Below are 23,569 nucleotides of genomic sequence, written 5' to 3' on the forward strand. Positions count from 1 at the left end.
TCTTCCCCCAACACATCCTGTTCCCTTAGAGTCTTGGTCATTTTCTGTACCCTCACAGAACCCCGCCCTCCTTGCCTTTATCTGCACTGTTTCCTCCTCCTGGAATGTCCTTCCCACTTCTCCACATAGATAACTCTCTCAGTTGTCCTTCAGGGCTCAGCTCAGGGGTCACCTCATCCAAGAAGTCTTCCTGATGTTCCTGCTGGGAACCCTAATAACATCACACCGGAGAAGGGGTTGCAAATGGGACAGTGTTGGTGCAGAGTTCTTCTGGGAGAGGGGCCGATGCTGGTCCTTTGGGTGTCATTTGGGGGCATGGTGCTGGAGAGGCTCTGCAGGAAGGTGCGACCCCGGGTCTTTTTTATGAAAAAAGAGGCGCCAGTTGCCCATACCACAGAGGAGGCAGGGCGCTACCAAGGCTGGCCACAGGCCGGGCCTCCCACACTCCCATCTCCAATGAGGAAAATGATGTGGCTGTGGGCCACAGAGAGGAAGTCCAGCTGGGTGGGGGCAGGCGGAGTAATTCCTGGAAGGAAGCTCGCACCTCAGGAATCTGCTAGAGGAACACTCTAGAGCCCTCTGTCCCAGGAGCCCTCCACCACCTGTTCCCAGGAAAGGGCCGGCAGGGCTGGACAACCATGGGGGAGCTGCCTCTGGGTGCCTAGGTACCATCCTCCTCTGCCAGCTTCCTGCAACATGGGCCTCGGTCAAGGACAGACGCCCTGAGGCCGCTGCTGGGTCCAAATGGAGCAGTGCTCCCGAAACCTCAGCTTTCTCTTCTGTACAATGAGGATGGGGGGCCCTTCCCCCCAAGGGTTTGGTGGCAGGGTAGATGGCAGGGTAAGCTACCCAGCTAGGCATCAGCACACCGTGGGGTTCAGTCGACAAAGTCTACTGGTGAATAAATCTACTGGCGCCTGCCCTCCTTGCTGGTGTGTTTTGGGGGGGGGGGGGCTGCTGGGGCAGAGCAAGCAGCTGGGCCTCGGCAGGGGGGAGGGGAGACTGAGGCGCCCTGCTCTAAAACTGCCTGCTGGTCCGCCTTGTCAGGCCAGGCGGTGGGCACTGGGAAAGGAGAGCCCTGCTTCTGCCTTCCCAGCCCCGCGTTTCCCTGAGAGACCCCTAGTGATCACTGGGGCTGGGGGCTCTCCGAACCGACACAGCATCCACGACAGGGTCCGGGGGGCCAGTTTCTTCCCAAGGGCTCAAGGGAAAGAAGAATGTTGCCGAGCAGGTGAGGGCTGGGGGCCTGGCCCAGGGGGAACAAAGCTCTGGAGCTTGTGTTCGAAGGGCTGGAGGTGGGGTTGGAGGTTAGGTCTGGGAAGGAGAACTTGAGAGGTCAACCGAGGGCAGTCCACACCTTGGGTCATTTGGGTCTCCTCCTGTAGGTCGTGGGGAACCACGGAGAATATAAGAGGTGAAGTGATGGGGCCAGACTTGCACTTTGGAAAGTCACCTTCGCTTGCACAATAGAAATGGGTCGGAAGGGCAGGACATCCTCAGGAGAACGGAAGAGCCAAGGCCGGAGTGGGGAAGCCTGGCCTGGAGAAAGGCCGCTCCGGGGAGGATACTCTCAGAGGCTGATCTTTCCTGAAGCTTCCCCACCCCGGGAGAAGCAGAAAGCCAGTGAGGTCAGTGGGTGGGCCCACAATGGCACTGGGAGGGGAGAGGAGGGTGTTGCAAGGGCACAGACAGAGGGTGGTTACCAGGCAGGGGCTCTGCAGGACCCTTGCACATGACCTCCTGGGCCCAAACCTGCTGGCAACTGAATCGAACATTCTTGAATGTGAGGATTCACTGGAATTATTTGCTGTCCTTCTCTTCTGTTAGACTGGAAGCTGCCCAAGGGTGGGGCCTGTAATTCCCAAATCAGACTAAGAGGGCCTGAAATGGGGGTGGGGGTGGGGGACAGAAGGCTGCCAAGTGGGAGGATGCTGAGGGCTGGGGACCCCCTACATGGGTCTTCACTCCTGCTCAGAGCCTGCTGCCAGTGGCCCTCAGAGATGAGCCAATAGGCAGAGCTCGGGGTGGGGATAGAAGGAAACCGCCGGGGAAGGGCAGAAGAAAGCAAGAGACAGGCTGCCTCAGAGGGGCCAGACCCTTTGCCCGTTCCCCATATACTCCCCTGCAGCCACTTCCGCCCTCCCCAGCTTTGTTCAGCCTCTGGCATGACACGAAGGGCCGACAGGCCCCATCACACACCTGTCATACACACAGACAAATACAAACACACACACAAAGACACACATATAATATACATAGACACAAGGACACAGTCACACAGACGTCCCAAGAGACACATTAACACATGAACACAAAGTCACTGGCACCCAGAGACACACTCTTACACACAGACGCCCACACTCACCGGAACAGCCAGTGAGGGCTGCTGACTGGATACCTTGCAGGCTTACTGGCTTCGTACTAACGTCGCAAACAGTCTGGTGCAGCATACCCCCTACCCCCGGCCTTGCTGCAGGGGCGCTTCAGGGCAGTGACCCGGATCGTAAGGGCAACAAGCCTAGGAGAGGGGACACTTGAGCTGACGAGGTTTTAGATGGGCAGTGGGGAGGAGGTATCTAGGGAGAAAAATGGCCCCTGCAAAGGTTTGGGGTAGCAGGACAACTGTGATGCCCAAAGAACTGTGGGGCCCTTGTCTGGGAGGGGGCTGCAGACCAGACAGGAAGCCAGCCCCCCTCCTGCAGAGAGACCTGGCTGAGAAGCAGCCTTTTGTCCCCATCCCACCTGTGCCCAGCGTGAGTCCTCATGGGGGCACACTGGGCAGAGGCAAAGGGACCTGGCCCAGGCCCTCCTGAACCAGGAGGTGGTGGAGGGCAAACTAAGTTAGCTGCCTTAGAGGGGCCTAGCAGAAAGGGGTCTCCATCTGGCAAACCCCTGTTTGGAGCCATGTCCTCGCATCCCCCAGAGGGCCGTTAGGATAGGAAGGCTGTGAGCTCTCCAAGGAAAGGGGCTGAGTGCTCTTTGAGGCGGCCGGGTGAGTTCCCAGTGAGCCCCCTGCCAGGAATGGGGCCCCAGCCTGTGAGAATCCTTCCTCGATGCCCCAAGCTTCATCAGGAACATAGCTAGACCCCAGCCTGGGGCCCAAGGGGCTGACCTCACCTTCAATTAGGCCTTTTCTGTCTGACCCTTGGAGACCTGGCTAGGGCTGGGTGGGGGGTGGAGAGTGGGATGAACTGGGGACTGTAAGGAGTCTGGGCCAGGGGACAGGAGGGGTCTGGGCCAGGGCCTTCCCTCACCAGCGGCTAGGCTCTGGACTTGGGCTGGCCTGAGCTGAGCCCCTCGAGGTGGGCCCTTTGGGGCGGGGAGGAAGAGCCCCTCCGCCGCCGGCGGCTGCAGGAGGCCGACAAGGGGTCTGGAATTCCTCTTCTCTCCCTCCACCTCCCCTCCTCACCCTTCCCTCCCACCCCCGGGGCTGCGGGCGGGGCGGAGGGGGGAGGCGCGGCGGCGGGGCGCTGGAGGGGCGCAGGGAGGGGCCGGGACGCGGGGCCGGGGTGGGCCCCTCGGAGAGGCCCGCGCAGGCAGGCCCCGCCCGGGCCTCGCACATCTGGGCCGGGAGCGCGCGGCCATCCGGCCTGGGGGAGGGGGAGGGGGATGAGGGGGAGGAGGAGGAGGAGGGGGCGGCGGGCGGGGTGGGCGGCGCGGGGCGAGCCGGAGGCGCGGGCCGGGCGCACGTCGAGGGCTGCGGCCGCCGCGGCGGGGCACGGCCACGGGCTGCTGGCCCGGGATCGAGGCGGCTGGACGGAGGTCGAGCTGTCGGGAGGGCGGAGGTGAGTTCTGGCCGGGGGGACTCCCAGAGAGGAGAAAGGTGGCAAGGTGTGCCATCCTGTCGGTCCCCGGCTGTCGGCTGAGACCGCCCCCCAAAGACTTCCTAACCCTGGGAGGCAGAACTGGGGGCAGATCCTGCAAGCGGTTCTCGCCAGTGGGGCTGCGGGTTCAGAAACGCAGTTGGAGCGGCGACCGTGGGCTCCCACCCGGGCTTCGGGACCCCACACCGGCTCATCGGAGGGTGGGGGGCTGAGGAGACCCCAGTGCCGCGGTAGGGGTGGGGCTCGGGGGCTGGAGTGGGGCGGGGGTCTGCTCCAGTAAGCCAGTTTGTGGAGGACACAATGCCTATACCAGACGTAGAGACCTGGGGGCTGAGTGTGTGTGTGTGTGTGTGTGTGTGTGTGTGTGTGTGTGTGTGTGTGTGTGTTGGGGGGTCACCTGGTGGGGGGAGAGGGGGTTCCTAGGGCCTATGGTCTGGGAATTCGAAAGGGGGCAGAATGGCCAGTATGCTACAGTTCCAGAGTCTGGGCAGGCCTCCTGCCCGGGGACCTCTGGTTTCCTACCGTGCAGCCGGCTCAGGGGCCCAGGTGGCGAGGGGTCTGGGCTCCCTGTAGGGGCAGGGGAGCCAGTCTGTAGAGCAAGCTTGTGTGGGGCAGACAGACTGGGAGGGAGTGAGCTCTAAAATATGGCCTCCCTGTGAGAGCAAGAGCAGCCGGAGCCCCAGAAGGTAAGGGAGGTGATGGGGGACTGGTGGGCAGAGGATGGGAGGGGCTTCAGGCCCCGGGCTCTGCGGGACTGAGGTTGTTTGTGAACTGGCTGCGCCAATGATGAGGACCCAACGGGGGTGGGGCAGGATGTATGGAAAGAAAAGCTGAGGACAGGGAGGGGCCATGGGAGGCCATTTATGTCTCCCCCTGCCCCAGCACAGGAGGAGGCAGCCCCCCTACCCCACAGCCTCCTAGGGGTCCCTCTCCTTAAGGGTTCCTCTCCAGAGACAGACTGAGGCAGCCCTCTGGGTGCCATTTCTCCTCTGCCCCTTGGCCCTGGTTGGTCCAGTCTGTGGCTTGGGAGAAATGCCTGTGGCCTCCCTGCCTGCTGACAGGGTCCTATTCCGCTGAAGAGCTGGCAGGACGTTGAGCAGAGAACAGTGGATGCGAGAGGCAGGGTCCAGGGGAAGGAAGCGTGCAGGGGAGAAAAGGGTACTGTGATGATCTGGGTGGGCTCTTTGTCCTCATGGGCAGAGGACAGGTATGTGTGGACCCCCGAAATCCAGCAACATCACACACCCTCAGTGCTCTTTGGGGGCTTAAGTATCCAGCCTTAACGTCCCCTCCCTGGGAAGAGATTCTTGGAAAATGTTCTCCATCAGGCCAGAAGTCCTAGGCTTTTGTGAGTCTGGGAAGCACTCTGGAATGGGAGTCTCTGGTTTCGAGTCCTTGGACTCAGCCACACCCTGTCCTGGCCCCCTCGTGACTGATAGGTCATACCTATTGGGTCGAAGTCAGGGCCAGGGGTCAATGGGAAGCTGAAGATGAGAAATCAGTATGAAGCCAAAGGCTAGGGGTCAGTCCAGGGGGGGGTTAAGGGTCTGTCTGTGAGTAGGGTAGGGGTCAGTCTGGGGCCAGAGTTTAGCCTGTGCTTGTCGCCAGGAAATGAAGTTACTTTCTGTGTAAATCAAGCTGCCCCACCCAGTTATGCTCAAACCCATAAGCATCACCAGTCTGAAATTAGTGGGGCCCTGGGCGGGGTCTACTTTGACCCGTTTGCAGCTGTGGATACTGCCCAGTGGTAGCTTTGGGGAACAGTGTTGTCCTGAGCCTCATGATTAGCGTTCTCCCTAAATGTTTCTGGGTGTGTGTGCATGGTGGGGGATGTCCCAAAACATATGAGGCCACTACCCCCTTCTGCCTCCATCTCTCAGGGAATCATCAGGATCCTCCTTCTTTAACACAGATTGATTCAAGTCCTCCCTCCCTCCCTAAAGAACTCAGAATGATTAAAATAAACGTCTCAATAAGATCAAAAACTTCTGGAGTGCCTCGGTGGCTCAGTCGGTTAAGTGTCTGCCTTTGGTGTGGGTCACGATTCCCAGGGTCCTGGGATCGAGCCCTGTGTCGGGTTCGCTGCTCAGTGAGCCTGCTTCTCCCGCTTCTCCCTCTCCCTGCCCCCCTCCTCCCGCTCGTGTTCTCTCTCACTCTCAAATAAATAAATAAAATCTTAAAATAAAAAAAAAAAGAAGACCAAAAACTTATAACAAGAGAAAATTCAGAATCCACACTATGAGGAAAAGAACAACTGCTCACATCTGTCAGAGTCCTGCCTTTATCACCCACCTTCTTGACCCAGACTTGTCAGTCTTTTTTTTTTAAGATTTTATTTATTTATTTGACAGAGAGAGAGCGAGCGCGTGCATGCGCACAAGCAGGGGGAACAGCAGAGGGAGAGGGAGAAGCAGGCTCTCTGCTGAGCAGGGAGCCAATGCAGGACTCGATCCCAGGACCCCGGGATCATAACTTGAGCCGAAGGCAGACACTTAACCGACTGAGCCACCCAGGCGCCCCTGAACTTGTCAGTCTTAACAAGCTCCCTCTGTGACCGATTTTCCAGGAAAGACACTGAAGGACAGAGAGGTGACATGATGCACTCTGGCCAGGTGCCGTAATAGGCCCTTGCTGGCCCTGAGACCCCAGAGTAGGGGCAGTCTGTGGCCACATAACCAGGGATGGGAGATACCTGGAGCAGTTTCAGAGAGCTGGGAGGACAGTAGGCTACACGGTGTGGACATGGAATCCAGCTTAGAGCAATGACTCAGGAGTTTTTTATTCCCGGTGGTTCTAGATTGCTTCTCCTCCAAACACAATAACATTGGTCAAGAAAAGCCATTAATTCATTCAACCACTTAGCACAGAGCCTGCCACAAAGAAATGCTCAGTGTTTGCTGAAGACTCGAAATAATGTACACATAGGGCTTCTCCCTTGTGGCCTTGGTCAGGGGTGCACTAGTTAATGTTTTGCCATCAACTCTCTCAGAGAGAGAAAAACCCGATTTACAGTGCTTGCCAATTTCTGTGGTGTAAATGCTTTCCGTCATGGCTGTTTTCAAGTTGCCCACGTGCTGTCAGGGAGCGCAGAGTTGGGAAGAGTTGCAGAATCAGCTCTTGGGCCTGGGGAGAACCACCTCCCGCACACCACCCCCTACCCCTGAGCTGAGCCCCTGTCCTGGCTCTCAAGGCCCATACTCACACCCGCTATTAGCTTTCCCTTTTCTTAGCACCATCCTGCTGCTCTGAGTGCCCGCAAGCAGCCCCTGCCTTCCCCATGATCTCATTCCTGGGTACCCAACGGTGCGCCTCTGCTGACAGCAGGATTGCATGTGTCTGGAAATTTCTAGAATGCTGGCTATAGGCGAATATTCTGGACATGTCTGAGTGTCCGTCCATGCTGGGGCTGGGCTGTGTCAACCGTGTGTGAGCAAGAGTGTGTACATGTGTGTGCTTGCGTGTGAGGTCTGCCTGTGTTCTGTTAGCAAAACCTCCTGAACGGGCCCCTGGCTATGGAGAGGGAGTGGGCTCTGAGCAGCCTTACCTTTGTTTGGGGGGGGGGGCTGCCAGGACCACAGCTGAGGACAGTAGCATTGGTGGTGACTGGCCCAGGGACACGTCTAGTGGTACCTCTCAAACTTGAATGTGCACAGAACGACCTGGGGTCTTGTAAAAATGCAAGTTCTGACTCAGTAGTTCTTGGGCGGGGCCTGAGGTTTTGCATTTCTGACAACTTCAGCCTCTAGCCCGGCCCCTGGGACTTCACAGACACAAACTCAGGTTCCTCCCATCTTAGGGAAGAAAATGAAAACTCACCCTCCCCTCCTCAAGCTTTCTGTTCCCCCAGCTACTGCCCTCACACCGGCCCCTGATCTCAGCCAAGCTTCTTGGAAGTGCTTGCTGCATTCTCCTCCCCTCTGCTTGCTAGTGCCTAGGCTCCCTTGACTTCTACCCCACCTCCATCGTTCTGCCGAAATGCTGGCCCTGGACCATTAAAACAGGTGCTTTGAGGCTCATCAAATAACCTCGAAAGGCATCTAGCTTCGTGCGTATCTCTTAGATCTGAGATCTTCCCGAACCATAGCAGGCATCCAGTCTCCTCCGGTAGCCCCCCTTCCTCCAGCCAGCCTTTCTGCGCCGGTGCGCCCTTCTCTTCCCCCACTACTCGCCACCAGGCCTCCCGTGACTCCCAGATGTGCCTCTCCACCTCCCCTTTCTCTCTGACCTCTGCGTCATACATCATCTGGCTCCTCGGTCTGATCTCTCGGCAGTTGCAAAACTGCACCCAGAACTCTGCCCCTTGCCCCTGCCAGCCCCACCTTCTCGTGTCCACCTCGGCGTCCACCTCCTCGCTCGAATCCGTCAAGGTCACCCTTGACTTCTTCTTCCTAAGCCCCCATATCCAATCCGGCCATCTTCTGTCAGCCCTGTGGGTTTTAACCTCTAACTTCAGAACTCCACTACTGTCTCAAGACACACAGCCACCACCATCCTGTTGCCTGGAGCCCTGATAGGGCTTCTGCTCCCCTGCTGCCTGCTGGAATCTGCACCGTCCATACAGCTGGGGGGGGGGGGCTTTCTAAAATGCAGGGTGAGTCATGCCCCCACCTGTGCTCTGCTACTTCAAACCTTTCCAGATCACTCTTGCCCTTCATATAAAACCGAATCTAAAATAGTGTCTCCAAGAGGGCACCTGGATGGCTCAGTCGTCTGCCTTCGGCTCAGGTCATGATCTCAGGGTCCTGAGATCGAGCCCCATGTCTGGCTCCCTGCTCAGCGGGGAGTCTGCTTTCTCCCTCTCCCTCTGCCCCTTCCCCCTGCGCTCGTGCACGTGCGCTCATTCTCTCTTTCTCTCTCTCAAATAAATAAATAAAATCTTCAAAAATAAAAAAACAAAATAAAATAGGGTCCCCAGGGGCCTGCCTACAGGACCAGCCCAGCCCAGCCTCTCTCCAGCCTGACCAAGCCTTTCTGCCTGGTTTGTATCCAGCTGTGACCTTGACAGCATTGTTTCTAATCTCAAATTCACTTGGGTGATTATCTGACTATAATCAGTTTCCCCACCAGGCTGTGGGCCTCTGGGGTAGGAGCAGTGTCTCTCTGGGTCGCTGATGTCCTCTAGCACCTGGCACGGAGTGGACGCTTGAAAACACTGAGGAGCATCCTGATTCCAACAAAGCCACTGTTAACATGTTTATGAGACACCGGGGACTGTGGGACTGAGGATTTACCGTTAACATTGTCGCACATAAGGCTGGTGTTGTGACGATGTTTTTAAAGTCTTTATCTGGTGGAGAGACGCACTGAAGAATTTACAGGTGAAACAACGTGATGCCTGGGATTCGCTTCAAAGGACTCCAGCCAAAAGTAAACAAATAAAATAAATAAGCATTCAGGGAGGAAACAAAGGACCAAATGAATGTTATTCTGTTTGTCTGTTCCTGCTCACAGTCACAGGGCTTGCAAGGATGCTGGCTGTCCCGGACATGGGCCTGCAGGGGCTGTACATCGGTAAGACTCTCCCCCCAACCTTGGCCCTGACCTACCACCCCCCCTCACCGTGGCACCGTGACCCACCCCCAGTCTGCACATGGGAGCCTCTCCCAGAAGAGGTTGCGGAGCGAGTGTGTCTGTGCAGGGAGGGGTGGTACACACAGGACTGTGTATGTGGGTGTGTGTGTGTGAGTGTGTGTGCGCACAGTGGGGTCTGTGTGCCCAGGACTGTATGCGTGTGCATGCCTTGAGCAGGGTCTGTGGACGCGGGACCTAGTATGAGTGTATGAGTGTGTGTGTGTGTGTGTGTGTGTGTGTTTGTGTACGGGGGCAGGGCTCTGTGCACAGGGCCTTGTGTGAGAGTGTATATATTGGCAGGTGGGTCTGCACGCACAGAGTTCTGCATGTCTACACCCGCGTCTGCCTGTGGCCTCGTCTGGGAGCAGGCTCTGGGTTCTCTGCAGGGGTGGGAGGCCAGGAGGCAGGAGGGACACTCCTCAGGAAGTCCATTAACAAAGACCTGGTGGGCTGGGCCTTCCTTCCTGCCTCCCTTCCCAGGCTCAAGCCACAGCAACTCGGGCCCTCAGGCTGGAGCTGGTGGTAGGGCCTGAGCCTGGACCGGCCGCCTAGAAAAAGGAGCCCTGGGAGAGTGACTGCCCTCCCCTGCCCCTCCAGCACCTCAAGACAGATTCTGGCCCCGTCCAGGCACTTCCTCGAGTCCCCCTCGTGCCTCACATATGTTCCCGGGGTACCCCAAGGCCAGGGAGAGCTGGGACCTGTCAGGGCACGTGGCAGGACAGCGGCTGCAGGAACACTGGCTCAGCCTAAAGCCAGCCAGACCAGTTCGACATGTCTGCGGGTCTTCACACCAGACCCCATTAGCCTCCCGGGCCAGCCTCCCTGTCTCCACACCTGAATCTCAGGGCAGCCCCAGTACCCCTGGCAGGGGCCTTAGCCAAGCCCAGTGTGGTAATAGCCAGCAGCCCACCCCTAGGCGATGTCCAGCCAGGCAGGCCTTTCAGCTGCCTGATCCTCCACGCCTGGCTTTGGGCTGCCTCTGGAGCTGCTCCACTTCCTCCCAGCAAAGGTCCAGCTCAGTCCTGGGCCTTCGAGAGGGTTCCAGTGGGGCCTCCTGCCCCCAAATGCTGGCTCCAGGTTTCTGTGTGTCATGGGGAAGGGAGGCTCAGAGTCCAACTTCCTAGTGCTGTGGACACCCCCCAGCTCAGGCCTGGGCCGGGGGAAGTGCTGTTCCCCTTCTCGATCCTCACCAGGCAGCCAGCTGGGCCTATCCTTGGCCCTTAGTGGAGGGAACGAGGGAGGGTGGGTCCTTCGGGTCCTGATTAGAACCATGCGGCCAAACTCTACTGGGGAGGGGAGCAGCCCCACCTTCTGCTCAGTTCCGTCTGCAGTTCCCCACCTTTCCTGGTTTCTCTACCCTCCACCCTCACCTCTGCCCCAGGAGCCCACCCACCCCATCTCTCCTGCCCTTCGGTCTCTGGACTCAGTCTCCCCCATCCCCCACAATTCTTCTCTGTCTCTCCCCTCCCTTGCTGTGTCTGAGGGAGGCTGGGGGAGATGAAGAGTCACCAAGTGAGGCATGGGTCACCCTTCAGGGGTAGGTCATCTCGAACTGATAACAAGCCCTTAGTCTGCACCTGCCTCAGTCTGGTCCTTCCTCCCCTCCCCCACTCATCCCCCTTCCCCAGCAGGGGGCCCCCTTGCCTCAGCCCAGCGAGGACTGATGGAGAACCTCCCAGTGCCCGGCCACCGGCCCCTACCCTGATTGTGCCAGAGTGACTAGCCCTCTCTTTGCAGGCTCGAGCCCCGAGCGGTCCCCCGTGCCCAGCCCGCCCGGCTCCCCAAGGACCCAGGAAAGCTGTGGCATTGCCCCACTCACACCCTCGCAGTCTCCAGTAAGCCCGGGAGCAGGGATCCTGGGGGTGGGTGGCCTGGGTGCTACGGAGAGGGGTCGTGCTCCAGAGAACAAGGCCTGGTGTCTGGCAGGGCCCAGGCTGGGCTGGGCTGGGCTGGGGGTGGTGCCATGCCTCTCATCCCTGCACGCTCCAGTCAAGTCTCCCCTAGAAGAGTTCGCCTCAGGTGACCTTGGACTGTAGGGGTAACAATTCTACTCAGGTGAGCCCCACGTAACTAACACCCAAACAGTCCCGCTGCAGGGTGCCATCCAGGGGCCAGAGCCTGCCCAGGGCCGGGAGACTTCTAAGCACGTAGTTACTTCAGGTCCTCAGAGCACTGGGCCTCCCAGAGTTGCTCCCCCTCCTGTCGACCGCAACCCTCCCTCAGTACAAGTTTTATCTGGGGAAGACAAGACACATTGCCAAAAAATTAGTTTGGAAACTACTAGCTTGAAGTATCCAGGATATAACCCTCCCTCAAATTCCCCGGGTCACCCCACCCAGGATGGCCTCACCCTAGTGAGCCAGCCTGGGGATCCCCTTGTTCTCAGGGAGCCAGGCCTGGTCTGGGAGAAGGAAGGAACCACTGTGGGCCTGTGCACAGGCCTTTCTCCTCTGCCATTAAATGGACAGAGTCCGGTTGTCTCGCTGTGGCCGCAAACATCTGGGGGGTCAAATATACACAGGTCCATGGGTTACTGAAGCTGCCCGAAGAGCTGTGAGATGGGGGTGGGGCTCAGGCTGGCCAGGCGGAAGGCAGGCAGAGAACCCAAAGAGGAAAGCAGGAGCTTAAGCCCAGCGCTGCAGAGGGCGTCCCGAGAGGCCTTGGGATTCCAAGTAGTTGGCAGCGCGGGGGCTCAGCCTGGAGCCTGGGAGGGGAGGGGAGCCCGGGCAGGTGACTGGAGGCAGGGCCAGCCTGGACCACAGCCAGAGGAGAGGAGGGGCTCCGGCATGCACCCCTGGGCTGCTGCCTACCTCTGGGTCTTGCCCTCACAGAAGCCCGAGGCCCGGGCCCCCCAGCACGCCCCCTTCTCCGTCGTGGTGGCCATCGACTTTGGCACGACCTCCAGCGGCTACGCCTTCAGCTTTGCCAGTGATCCTGAAGCCATCCACATGATGAGGTGAGGGGGGCTGGGCTGGGGGCGGGGGCGGGGGTCCTCACTCCCTGCGATGGGCCTGGTCTCAGAAGGACTGTCACTGAGGACACATGGAGTCTAGCCAGAGCTCCCTCCATCCCTAACGCACACGCATATATGCACATATGTGTGCTTTTTAAATGAAGTGGGATATCATACAACTTGCCTTACTTTAAACTTTCAACGTTATTTTGTTGTTTCGTGTCCACACATAAAGCCACAATATCTTTTCTTTTCTTTTTTCTTTACTTTTCTTTCTTTCTTTCTTTCTTTCTTTCTTTCTTTCTTTCTTTCTTTCTTTCTTTCTTTCTTTCTCTTTCTTCCTTCCTTCCTTCCTTCCTTCCTTCCTTCCTTCCTTCCTTCCTTCCTTCCAAATCCACCTGCTTTATTTTTTCTTTAAAAAGGAAAAAGAAAAAGGAACCAAGCCAACAACAAAAACAAGGCAGCCGCCTGGGTCCCTTGGGCTCTGGGCATGCATCTTGATTGATAGGCCTATTTTTCATATCAGCTCCCATGGAAGCCACAGTTTCTTTTAATAGTTGCGTAGTATCCTACCGTACAGATGGGTCATGATTCGTCCATTTTTCTAGTGATGGTTTTAGGAGGTTTCTTCCCCTCGAATTGTTCACTATTACAAAAAGTGGTACAGTGAATATCCTTCCTTGAAAACCTGTGCTGGGATTTGTGTGCGGTAGACAGGCAGATTCCTGGGTTGAACACCTCAGGCAAGGACACGGCCGTGAAGGATCAGAGGGTTCACTGAGTTAGTAGGTCACACAGTCGTTAGGGAAAGAGACGTACAAAAGCCCATTCTGAGGTAGTCGAGCTTTATTTGAACAATACATTTGTTTGACACTCCCCTCCAGTCCTCAAGACCCCGATCCTTTGAATGTGTCTTAGTGAAGCTGCAGCCAGTAGGTGGAAGACCCTTCTAGAAGACCCCAAAGCTCCAACCCAGATTGGGATGGGGGAGCCAAGGGGCTTCCCAGGGTCTGGGAGTGTAGATGGCAGGGTGGATGGAGAGACAACCATGAGGGTCACTTCCCCAAAGATAGAAGAGACATGAGCTGCATGAGCACGAACTGTCCTTCCCCCTTCTCTGCTCCATCCACATCCGCATAAGGCCACAAAGGCTCTGGGTACTTACAGCCCTCTAGGAGCACAGGGCATGCCAGCTGGCACGCTCGCCAGCACACACGACTGAGACCATGCTGGACTCCGTGCTCGGGCTGAGGACCAAGAAAGAATGCTGCCTCTGTCCTGAGGAGGGGACAGTCACAGGAAGTAACTGGAGGACATGTTGGCTTCCTCCCTAACCCTCCCCACCCCTAGCCACCAAGACCTGTCATTTCTATCTCCCTAATATCTCTGGGACAACCAGCCACTTCTCTCTGTGGCCACCACCCCTAAATTCAGCCCCACCCTCTCTTATCTGGATGGTAGTGATATCCTCCTCTCTGGTTTTCCTTCTCCATCCCCCCCACCCAGTCTGTTGCCACCTGGGGACCAGTGACCTTTCTTTCTCTTTCTTCTTCCTCTCTCTCTCTCTCTCTCTTTTTTTTTTTTTTTTTTTTTTGACTAGCTAAGTGGCTTTATTAGTGAAAGCTGGGATTACAAAGGACTTCAGAGTGGGCACTGGGGCCGTTCTTCTTGCCAAAGGTGGGCACAGCATTAACAAACACCAGTTCTGCATCCACTGGCTGGGCTGGCCTGTCTTCTTTTTCTCCTGTTTGGTACTTTGGGTCTGCGCTCTTACCCTGCGCTCTGGTCCTGCACGGCCCAGAGAACCAAGGACTTCACCTCCAAGCATGCGGATGGTTACTTCCAGAGCCTCCACCCCACATTGGCCCTGGGAGCTCCGTCTTCTAGGGGTGTGCCTGCCAGGAGCAGGACTTGATCTCCTTGGAGTGATGCCCTCCAGCAAGTCTGTGTGAGCCTTGATCTAGGCTGCCATGTCCTGGCCAGTCACCTCATGGGTGTGTGGCTCCTGTGTGTGAACAAACATCTGCGTCCCAGCAAACTCAATGGCAGTCACCACGGCTGCCACCACAAAGATCGACCCGTGACCTTGCTAATGGCAGATGTGGTTATGACTCTTCATTCTTCTACTTAAAACCCATCAAGACAGAATTCAGATATGGCATTCAGTGCTCTTCCTTAGCTGACTTTAACATTCCTGCATTTTCTCCAGCTGCATACTGAGCCAACCTATAGCTGGTTCTCCCGGCTCATTCACACCTCTGAACTCTTGCACATGCTGTTCCTTCTGCCTGGATTCCCAGTCCCTTCCCCTAAAGGCTGCAGGGACAAGCTTGGCCTTGAGGGGTCAGGGCATCAGAGAAGGCAGAGGAAGGGGTGAAAGAAGTTGCCAGGCCAATGAACTAGACACAGAGTGCTGGGTGGAGATCCAGATGGCACCTGCAGATGGGGAGATCTGGAATCTCGTTTAGGTTTTGGGGTCCTGCTGGAGGTGCAGTTAACCGAGGTGTAGCCGCCAACATGGCAGATAGGAATGATCAATGTTTTGAAGGAGCTTGGTGGTGGAAGGCAGCCTAGAGGAGGGCCAACCGCCTGGCTGGGAGAGAGCCTCTGCTGGGTCCTCTAGGGATCCATCAGGAGGCCCGGCCCCGGGCAGGTGGATGCTGGCTTGCTGCTGCTTGAGAGCACAGGCAGGCGAAGGCTGAAGGCTTACCTCGTGGGGGGGGAGCAGGAGCTGAGGGTGCTGATGGGTCCTGTGGCCCCGCGGGTAGGGAGGATCCCACGAGCAGCATTTATGGAGATTTAAGAACCCTGAGAGGTAGGTACTCTTACTATTTCCATGTTACATGTAGGAAAACTAGGTGGCCTGTCCAAGGTTACACAGCGCATCGTGGAGCCCGGTACCCAACCCCACGAAGGGAGGGTTTCGCTCACCACGCTGACAGCCCTGTGCCTCCACAGGAAATGGGAGGGCGGCGACCCAGGAGTGGCCCATCAGAAGACCCCCACCTGCCTGCTCTTGACCCCGGACGGCGCCTTTCACAGTTTCGGCTACACCGCCCGCGATTACTACCACGATCTGGACCCTGAGGAGGCGCGGGATTGGCTCTACTTCGAGAAGTTCAAGATGAAGATCCACAGCGCCACTGTAAGGCACATTCTGGCCGGGGGCCGCTCCAGCCGGGGGGGTTGGGGCCCGGAGTGGAAAGGGAGGGACTCACGGAGCGAAGGTAAAACGTGCGGAGAAGCTGAGGGGGCGGAGCTTGGGAAGTCAGTGGAGGCGGGGCTGGGGGGGTGAGGCGAGGATTAGAGGAGAGGCGGGGCTAACGAGAGGGGCTGGGGACAGAACTAACGTGGGATTAGCGAGGACACTCCAGAGAGGAAGCAGCAGGAAATGGGGTGATTTTCAGAGAGAGGTCGTCAGGAAGTGGGGGCAGAGCTATGGCCTTCTGCAGAATTACCTATGTCCCTGCCAGGACCTCACCCTGAAGACCCAGCTAGAGGCTGTAAATGGAAAGAAAATGCCTGCCTTGGAGGTGTTCGCCCATGCCCTGCGCTTCTTCAAGGAGCATGCCCTTCAGGTGTGCTGCGGCCCTATCCCTGCCCACTGGGCAGGGACCCCCCCAGGGCCATCGTCTCCTCTCAGCCTGTCCGTCAGGGGTCAGAAATCACTCTTCTCCAGCCCCTGCCTTCCCATCTGAGGGAACCTGCATGGGACATACAGGTGTTGGGGAGGGAGGTGTTCGGAATTCTCCCAACTCAGCTGGGAAGTCCTTCCCGAGGCTTGATTAGCTCCTCCAGCTCCCATACATAGAAGGCTGAAGACACCACCCCCCCCCCCCCCAAGCCAGCCTAACCTTCACCGCCCCCTCCTGCTCCAGGAGCTGAGGGAGCAGTGCCCATCGCTGCCAGAGAAGGACACAGTGCGCTGGGTGTTGACGGTGCCCGCCATCTGGAAACAGCCTGCCAAGCAGTTCATGCGTGAGGCTGCCTACCTGGTGAGGACGGGCAGGCAGAGCCGGGGGCATCACTCGGGAGGGCTCCAGGGAGGCCCCAGACCCTCCTTTACCCACCACCCTTGGGACCAGTCATTGTGTAAAGACCTCTGACCTTCCCCTGCTGGGCATTTTGGAGAGTTGTTGCCACCAGGAGAGGGTGCAAGCCTGCAGGACCAGAGAGCGGAGGGATGAGAGGCACAGCTCAGCCAGCTTAGCCGGTGTCTTAAATCAGGTTTCCTAGAAGCGGAGCCCAAGATAGGGATCCTTGTGCATGCGGTGTGTTGAAGAAGGGCTCTCAGGAGAAAGAGTGAGGGGGATGGACAGGAGAAAGAGCCAAGCAGGAATGTGGTCTCAACTGGAGTCTAGCCTCAGCCTGGTCCCATGGAGAGCACCGGAGGAAGGACTGTACCTGGCAGCTGACCACAGTGAGGCAAGGCGGCTGGCTGTTTGTGTACCCACATTAGCCTGTCACTGGTTCCCGGGGAGTGTGTGGGAAACTTCTCCAAGTGAGGTGGTTTGCATTCAGCTGAGGGCAGTTCTCCAGAGAAAGGGTCAGCTGAGAGCCAGTGAGCCGCCAATACAGTAGCTGGGCAGGGCACCAAGAACATCCGCTTCGGCCAGCACCAGTATTTTGAGGCACTCCACCACCACCATGCCCCAACCGCTGTAAGTTCTTGAGCAGGAGAAACAGGGCTGTGAAACTACGAAGGGAGGTGATTTGGACCAATGCTTGCTGGGCTTCCTACTGTAAGAGATGCCCAAAGGTCTGGAGAATGGGGGGGGGGGCTTGCACAACTCAAGTCCCCCCACCTCCAGTGAGATGGGGCGGGGAAGAAGGGGAGCACAGCCTCCCAGAGCAAGACTCCATGCTTGGTCCTCCCCCTGGGACCTTGGGGGACACCCTAGGACCTCCAAAAGGCCTGCCGGTGTACGTCCTGGAAGATACCAGAGCCCCCAACCCCCATACACCTGTGGGCAAGGCATGCCTCACGTGCCAGATCTGTGGGTGCCTACACTTGTCACTGGAAGGAGCGAACCTTGACGTAGTGGGCATCCCCCCTGCAGAGACCAGGATGAAAGCAAGGCTGTGCCCAGCCAGAATCAACACCCCCCCACCCTCGTGCCCCCTGCCAGTTTATCCACCCTGCTTCCTTCCACACTGTTCCCTGGCTGCCAGTTCAGGAAGGGCTGACCCTGGGCAGGAAGTCTCCATACCCACCCATGCCCAACCCCCACGTGGTCAGAATCCAGGGAATCCCAAAAAACCATAAAGTACTTCCCACAGGGATCCCTGTCCTGATACAGGAAGTAACAGATCCCAAGTGTTTTTCTCCCCCCAACTGGCCTGTCCTGGTGCCTGGAATTTTACTGTTGATTGTCTCTTGGTGCCTATATCTGATTCTTGGGGAACAAAGTTCTCCTGGGAGTGGGGAGGCCTGTGGCTATTGTCTGACACCAGCCTGGTGAAGGAAAAGGGTTCAGTGAGCCAAAGGGGAACCCCCCCCACACACACACCATCTGCTCTAATCGGTGGTCTGGCCATTGCACCCCCATACACTGTGCTAGAGTCTGGGCTAACACCCTCAGCCGGTACTCAGCTGGCTAGCCCTGCACCTGGGAAGGTGCCCTGCACCTGGGAAGGGGACCCTGCCGCAGCCTGGGCCCCCTTGGGCAGCTTGGAGGGGCAGATCCCAGGTGCTCTGTGTTTTCACTGTCTAGGGTCTCTTCCTGCTGGGCAATCTCATGGTATTCTTGGCTATGGCCGTGCCCCTCCCCAGGCTGGTCACCGGGTAGCTGTGAGGCAGCTCCAAATTGGTGTACCATGGAGGAGCCTAAGAGGCCTTCCGTGGGTGGGGTGTGATGGAGAGGAGGTGGGAGCCCCACAGGCTCTGGCTGCCTGCCCAGAGGTGCCCTCTTAGGTGTGACACTTGGCCCATGGAGCTCCCTGGCCCTGCCCACCACCTATTCCCAGGCTGGCCTGGTGTCCAGGGAGGATGCAGAACAACTACTCATCGCCCTGGAGCCAGAGGCTGCCTCTGTCTACTGCCGCAAGCTGCGTCTACACCAGCTCTTAGACCTAAGCAGCCGGGCTCCAGGCAGTGGACGCCTGGGCGAGCGTCGCTCCATCGATTCCAGCTTCCGGCAGGGTGAGCTGACCCCAGGGGCACTGCCCACGGGTATGACATTTGCCCTGGGAGGGTCAGAGGGCCACTGAGGCCAGAGGCTCAGCAATGTCCGACATGAAGAGGAGACAACCCCCACCCCTAACTCTAGCCCAATCTGAGAGGGCAGAAACATCTCTGGTGGAATTCAGTCTGAGGGAGGAGGCACAGCCCTGACCTGGGGGAGCCCAGTCTGAGGACAGAGATTTCACCTTGCCCTAAGGTGATCATTGTCTGAGGAGAGGGGAGGACTCAGCCCCAGTCCTGAATCTGAAGAGAGGGGACACAACCTGTCCCGAGGGGGAGGTGCTCAGGTACTGACAAAGGAGGAAGTCAGCCCCCACTCCAAGCCAAAGGTGGTCTTCAAGAGTTTTCTCTTCAACAGCCCCTGAATCAGCCACCTCTCCCATCCTGGTACGTCAGCTGTCATTCCCCCCCCCCCCAACAATAGCCCTGAGCTCCCACTACCAAGCTCACGCTCCAGTGCCGAGACTGGGCTCCAGGACAGCTGTGGTCAATATTAGTCACGCTCCCAGATGCCATCTCCCATGACTAGAAGAGGTCCCAAGTCCCGGGTTCCCCCGATCCCCCAGGACCACCTCCCCCGGCCACACACAGGTCCTCCAAACTGTCCTAACCCCATTTTTGCACTGCCATGAGCCGGCCTGCATTAAGGGAATGTCCTGTGGCCAGAAAGACTTCCCCTCAGCTGTTGGTCACAGCACCTGAGTTCAACCCATCTGGTTTTTCTGGACCCTTTGAGGTTCAGCATTGCCTTCTCCTAGTTAGGAGTAGAGCAAGAGTTTCAGGAGAACTGGCTGGTCCAGATGCTCATGGAGGGTGCTGGTGAGAGGATGGGGGTCAAGCATGGTAGCTGAGGCACCTCCTAATCCCACTGTCCTGCTGTCCCTCGACCCCCAGCCCGCGAGCAGCTGCGCCGGTCCCGCCACAGCCGCACCTTCCTGGTGGAGTCTGGCGTCGGGGAGCTGTGGGCAGAGATGCAAGCAGGTGGGGAAGGAGGGACGGAGGGATGTTTCTTGGGTCCTGAGGGGAACATATACTGATAGGGGGCAAGGGAATATTCGCGAAGTGGGCTCCAGACCCTAGAAACCCCGTCCCTACTCCTCCATCAGCTGCACCTAACCTGGAAGTCTCCTCACGGTCACCTGCACCCCCACCCCACTCAGCCGCGCCCCTAACTCCCACTTATTGGGATTCTCCGCGGATGGAGTTGCAGAGTCCTAGAAGCACTTCCCCTCAAACCTCGCGTCCCTAGCCGGTGGCCTAAGGTTCAAGCCCTTGGAGCCGTTTACAGCCACTCCAACCCCCATCCTCCCCGCAGGCAAGGCTCGGGTCTGGGGCAGGGCTGGGGGCTGGGTGATTCTGGAAGGGAAGCAGAGCTGAGGGTGCAAAGCAGGCCAGGAGTGTGTGCTCACGCTCGTCGCCGTAGGAGACCGCTACGTGGTGGCAGACTGCGGAGGAGGCACGGTGGACCTGACCGTGCACCAGCTGGAGCAGCCACATGGCACCCTCAAGGAGCTCTACAAGGCATCTGGTGAGTAGCCAGCCGGGCAGCGCCCTTGGTACCCAGCGCGCCGGGGCCCCGCCATCGCCCCCTGGCGGCGGAGTCTGCGCTGACGCCCCCTTTACCCCCTGCCCGACCCCAGGCGGCCCCTATGGCGCGGTGGGCGTGGACCTGGCCTTTGAGCAGCTGCTGGGCCGCATCTTCGGCGAGGACTTCATCACCACCTTCAAAAGGCAACGGCCGGCAGCCTGGGTGGATCTGACCATTGCCTTCGAGGCCCGCAAACGCACAGCAGGCCCGCACCGCGCAGGGGCGCTCAACATCTCGCTGCCTTTCTCCTTCATCGACTTCTACCGCAAACAGCGAGGCCACAACGTGGAGACAGCCCTGCGCCGGAGCAGGTGAGCCCGGGGACCACGGACTCAAGCAGGGTTGGCGGATGGGGAAAGCCCCTGCAAGGGAGGATGTGAGCCCCAGAGGACAGTGGGAGTCTGCCCCACCTGCCCCATGCACACTTCTTGCCAGCCAACAGCAGGAGAGGGGCACGAGCTTCCCAGTTAGAATCCGCTAGAATCTGCGGCCTGAACTGGGGCAAGAATCTTGAGCCCCGGGGGGGAAGGGCCGACATCTTTCTCCTTCCCGCACCGCGGCAGCAACACACACGCATACACACACACACACACCGTGCCAGCCAGTGTGCCTGGGTTCTTCTGCCCAGAGACAAAGGGAGGCTCCTCTCCTGGGACTTCGTGCCTGGAACTGGAGCAGGCAGGCGGCTAAAGCCCCTGAGGGAGCGGGGTTGGGAGAACACACAATACGGTCAGCGCCCAGGCACATTGGCCTGGAGCAGGGGTAGAACCCCGGACCCCGACGGATGAGCCTGTGCCCCCTTCACCAACAGCGTGAACTTCGTGAAGTGGTCCTCACAGGGGATGCTCAGGATGTCTTGCGAGGCCATGAACGAGCTCTTTCAGCCCACGGTCAGTGGGATCATCCAGCACATAGGTGAGTGCCTGGGCTTGGGTCCTCCACTAACCCCTACATTCACACTCAGATGCAGGAGTGCTCCCTCATTAGTGCCTGGAAGCCTCCACACATCCATACACTGAAATGGGACTCAGAATCGTCTGAAACACCTGCAGGACATAGCGTATTAAGAACTAGGAGGGATGATGTGTATAGTCTCTCCTCTGGCTGTGAAAGAACCTCTGGTGCCTCGGTTTCCTTATTTCTAAAATGGGGTGATAGTACTGGGTTCCCAAAACTGTCATCCCGGGGATTTCAATGAGCTGGAATATCTAGAGATGTGCACACAGTCGGCAGGCGGCACTTGGCACATGCAAATGCATTTCCGTATCTCGCCCTCCACGTTGTGGTGCGAGAGGAAAGGGGCGGGGGGGGAGAGTGTCGGGAAGCAGAGCCTGTGAAGACGGCCAGAAGCGCTCAATGAGAGCTCGCGGTGTTTTCCTTCCTCAGGACCGGGCTACTGTTTTAGGGTGAAAGAGCTAGCTTCTAGCTGCCAGCTGGGTACAGGATGGCGGAGGGGAGGTGCCTGTGGCCGCACCGCGGCGGAAGCCAATGCTCCTTCTCACCTCGCGTTCCATCCTCTCCCCACCCGCCCCCACCCCTCCCCTCCCCTCCCGCAGAGGCGCTGCTGGCGCGGCCTGAGGTGCAGGGCGTGAAGCTGCTGTTCCTGGTGGGCGGCTTTGCCGAGTCGGCTGTGCTGCAGCACGCGGTGCAGACCGCGCTGGGCGCCCGCGGCCTGCGCGTGGTGGTCCCGCACGACGTGGGCCTCACCATCCTCAAGGGCGCTGTGCTGTTCGGGCAGGCGCCGGGCGTGGTGCGCGTGCGCCGCTCTCCGCTCACCTACGGCGTGGGCGTGCTTAACCGCTTCGTGGCCGGGTGCCACCCGCCCGAGAAACTGCTGGTCCGCGACGGCCGCCGCTGGTGCACCGACGTCTTCGAGCGCTTCGTGGCCGCCGAGCAGTCGGTGGCCCTGGGCGAGGAGGTGCGGCGCAGCTACTGCCCGGCGCGGCCGGGCCAGCGGCGCGTGCTCATCAACCTGTACTGCTGCGCCGCCGAGGACGCGCGCTTCATCACCGACCCGGGCGTGCGCAAGTGCGGCGCGCTCAGCCTCGAGCTGGAGCCCTCCGACGGCGCGTCCCCGGGCCGCCGCGAAATCCGCGCCGCCATGCAGTTTGGCGACACCGAGATTAAGGTCACCGCCGTCGACGTCAGCACCAATCGCTCCGTGCGCGCTGCCATCGACTTTCTTTCCAACTGAGGGCGCGATGCCAGCCGCGCCCCCCCGCCCCGCCTTCGTGCCAGGCCCCGCCCTCTTGAGGTCGGGAGGGTCTGGGGCGCCAGCTCGTGTGGACAGTCAGTCGCTGGTTCTGAAGTCAGCGCCTCTTCCCCCGCCCTCCTGTCCGGGGAGATGAGGTCGCAGGATGGGTGGGGACAGACTCTCGCTTTGGAATTGGGCCCAGGTCGGCGGACTGGAAGGCTGAAGAGCCCTGCCAAGGGCTGAGATCAAGGAGTCAGAAGAGGTTTGTGAGACGGTGCGCCCAGAGGGGGGCACGTGACCCCGAAGGCAGAATGCACCAAAATACCAAGCCCTGGCCTGAACTGGGGAGTTGGGGGGGTGGAGGGGTGGGAGGTGGACGCAGCTGGGAGAGGCGGAGCAGGGCCGCTGCAGGAGGGGCAGCAGGAGGACGGGGGCTGTGCAGGGCTTGGGCCTGCAGGGCCCAGTGCATGGAGTAATAGGCTCAGCCAGCACAGGGCACTGGGCCGAGAAGCCCTATGGTGCAGAAAAATGGCTGGAGGCTGGCACAAGTAGCACAGGGGTATAGGACCTTCCCGGGTGTTGTACTGACCATCCAAGTATGACTGTTAGTTTTTAAACTTTCTCAATTAACAGGCTAAAGAGGAGGATGCAGCATGCAGGCACTTAGGATGTGGGGGGAGTTGCTGGGGGGCCTTCCTTCAGGACAGATAATTCATCTGAGAAGGCCCAAGGGCAGACCATGAATGACCCACTTGCACCCTATCCCAGCCACCAAAGGGCAGTGGGGGTTGGGGAGCTATCGGGAGACAGGAGAACTAAGGGCTGATCCGGGCTCTGCCATCAACTCAATGTGCCATTGGGACATCCCCTGCCCACTGCCCCACCTTCCTGAGAACCCTAAGGTGACAATAAAGCATTTATGCTTAAGGTGAAGGTATAGCCCGCTGGTACCTCACAAGAGGAGACCCCAATAGAGTAGTGGAGGGGGGCTGGGTTCAAAAAAGGGAGAGTGCTTTCGGCTCTGCGCAGAGCTGGGAACTGACCAGAAGGAGGTGCTGCTCTCTCTCTGTCAAACACCCCAAACAACTCACTCCCTAAGACTTCTCTCTGGCCTCCCTCCCCATCCAAACTCTAGTCAACTATTCCCAGGCCTAAAATACCAAGCGTGCATACTTTTTTGAGGGCTAGGTGCTAGAATACCATGGAGTGCTCTCGCCTCCTGAAAGAATGATACAGCCCAAAGTGTTCCTTAGCC

General features: G+C 58.6%; 1 protein-coding gene and 1 pseudogene across 1 annotated transcript; one reads left to right on the plus strand and one right to left on the minus strand.

Moving 5' to 3' along the window:
• The first annotated feature begins 3,641 nt into the window (after nucleotides 1-3,641).
• On the plus strand, nucleotides 3,642-23,247 carry HSPA12B (heat shock protein family A (Hsp70) member 12B). The gene is made up of 13 exons (XM_045808340.2): nucleotides 3,642-3,785; nucleotides 9,276-9,335; nucleotides 11,133-11,230; nucleotides 12,227-12,351; nucleotides 15,307-15,493; nucleotides 15,822-15,926; nucleotides 16,227-16,343; nucleotides 18,316-18,490; nucleotides 19,427-19,513; nucleotides 19,956-20,060; nucleotides 20,173-20,431; nucleotides 20,932-21,035; nucleotides 21,677-23,247. Exons 2-13 carry the CDS (start codon nucleotides 9,293-9,295, stop codon nucleotides 22,312-22,314), a joined length of 2,043 nt encoding a protein of 680 aa, XP_045664296.2. The 5' UTR covers nucleotides 3,642-3,785; nucleotides 9,276-9,292; the 3' UTR covers nucleotides 22,315-23,247.
• LOC148108052 (ubiquitin-like protein FUBI pseudogene) lies at nucleotides 13,716-15,311 on the minus strand (annotated as a pseudogene).
• Nucleotides 23,248-23,569: the final 322 nt, after the last annotated feature.

This window comes from Ursus americanus, chromosome 22 (assembly GCF_024610735.1).
Source record: "Ursus americanus isolate L20-20 chromosome 22, mUrsAme1.1.p, whole genome shotgun sequence".
Lineage (NCBI taxonomy): Eukaryota > Metazoa > Chordata > Mammalia > Carnivora > Ursidae > Ursus > Ursus americanus.

Bases quoted from the DNA above. Each gene is read 5' to 3' on its own strand.
- HSPA12B (XM_045808340.2), top strand. From the start codon at position 9,293: ATGCTGGCTGTCCCGGACATGGGCCTGCAGGGGCTGTACATCG. The intron at 9,336-11,132 runs GTAAGACTCTCC...CTCTCTTTGCAG, and splicing joins CCTGCAGGGGCTGTACATCG to GCTCGAGCCCCGAGCGGTCC. The intron at 12,352-15,306 runs GTGAGGGGGGCT...GTGCCTCCACAG, and splicing joins GAAGCCATCCACATGATGAG to GAAATGGGAGGGCGGCGACC.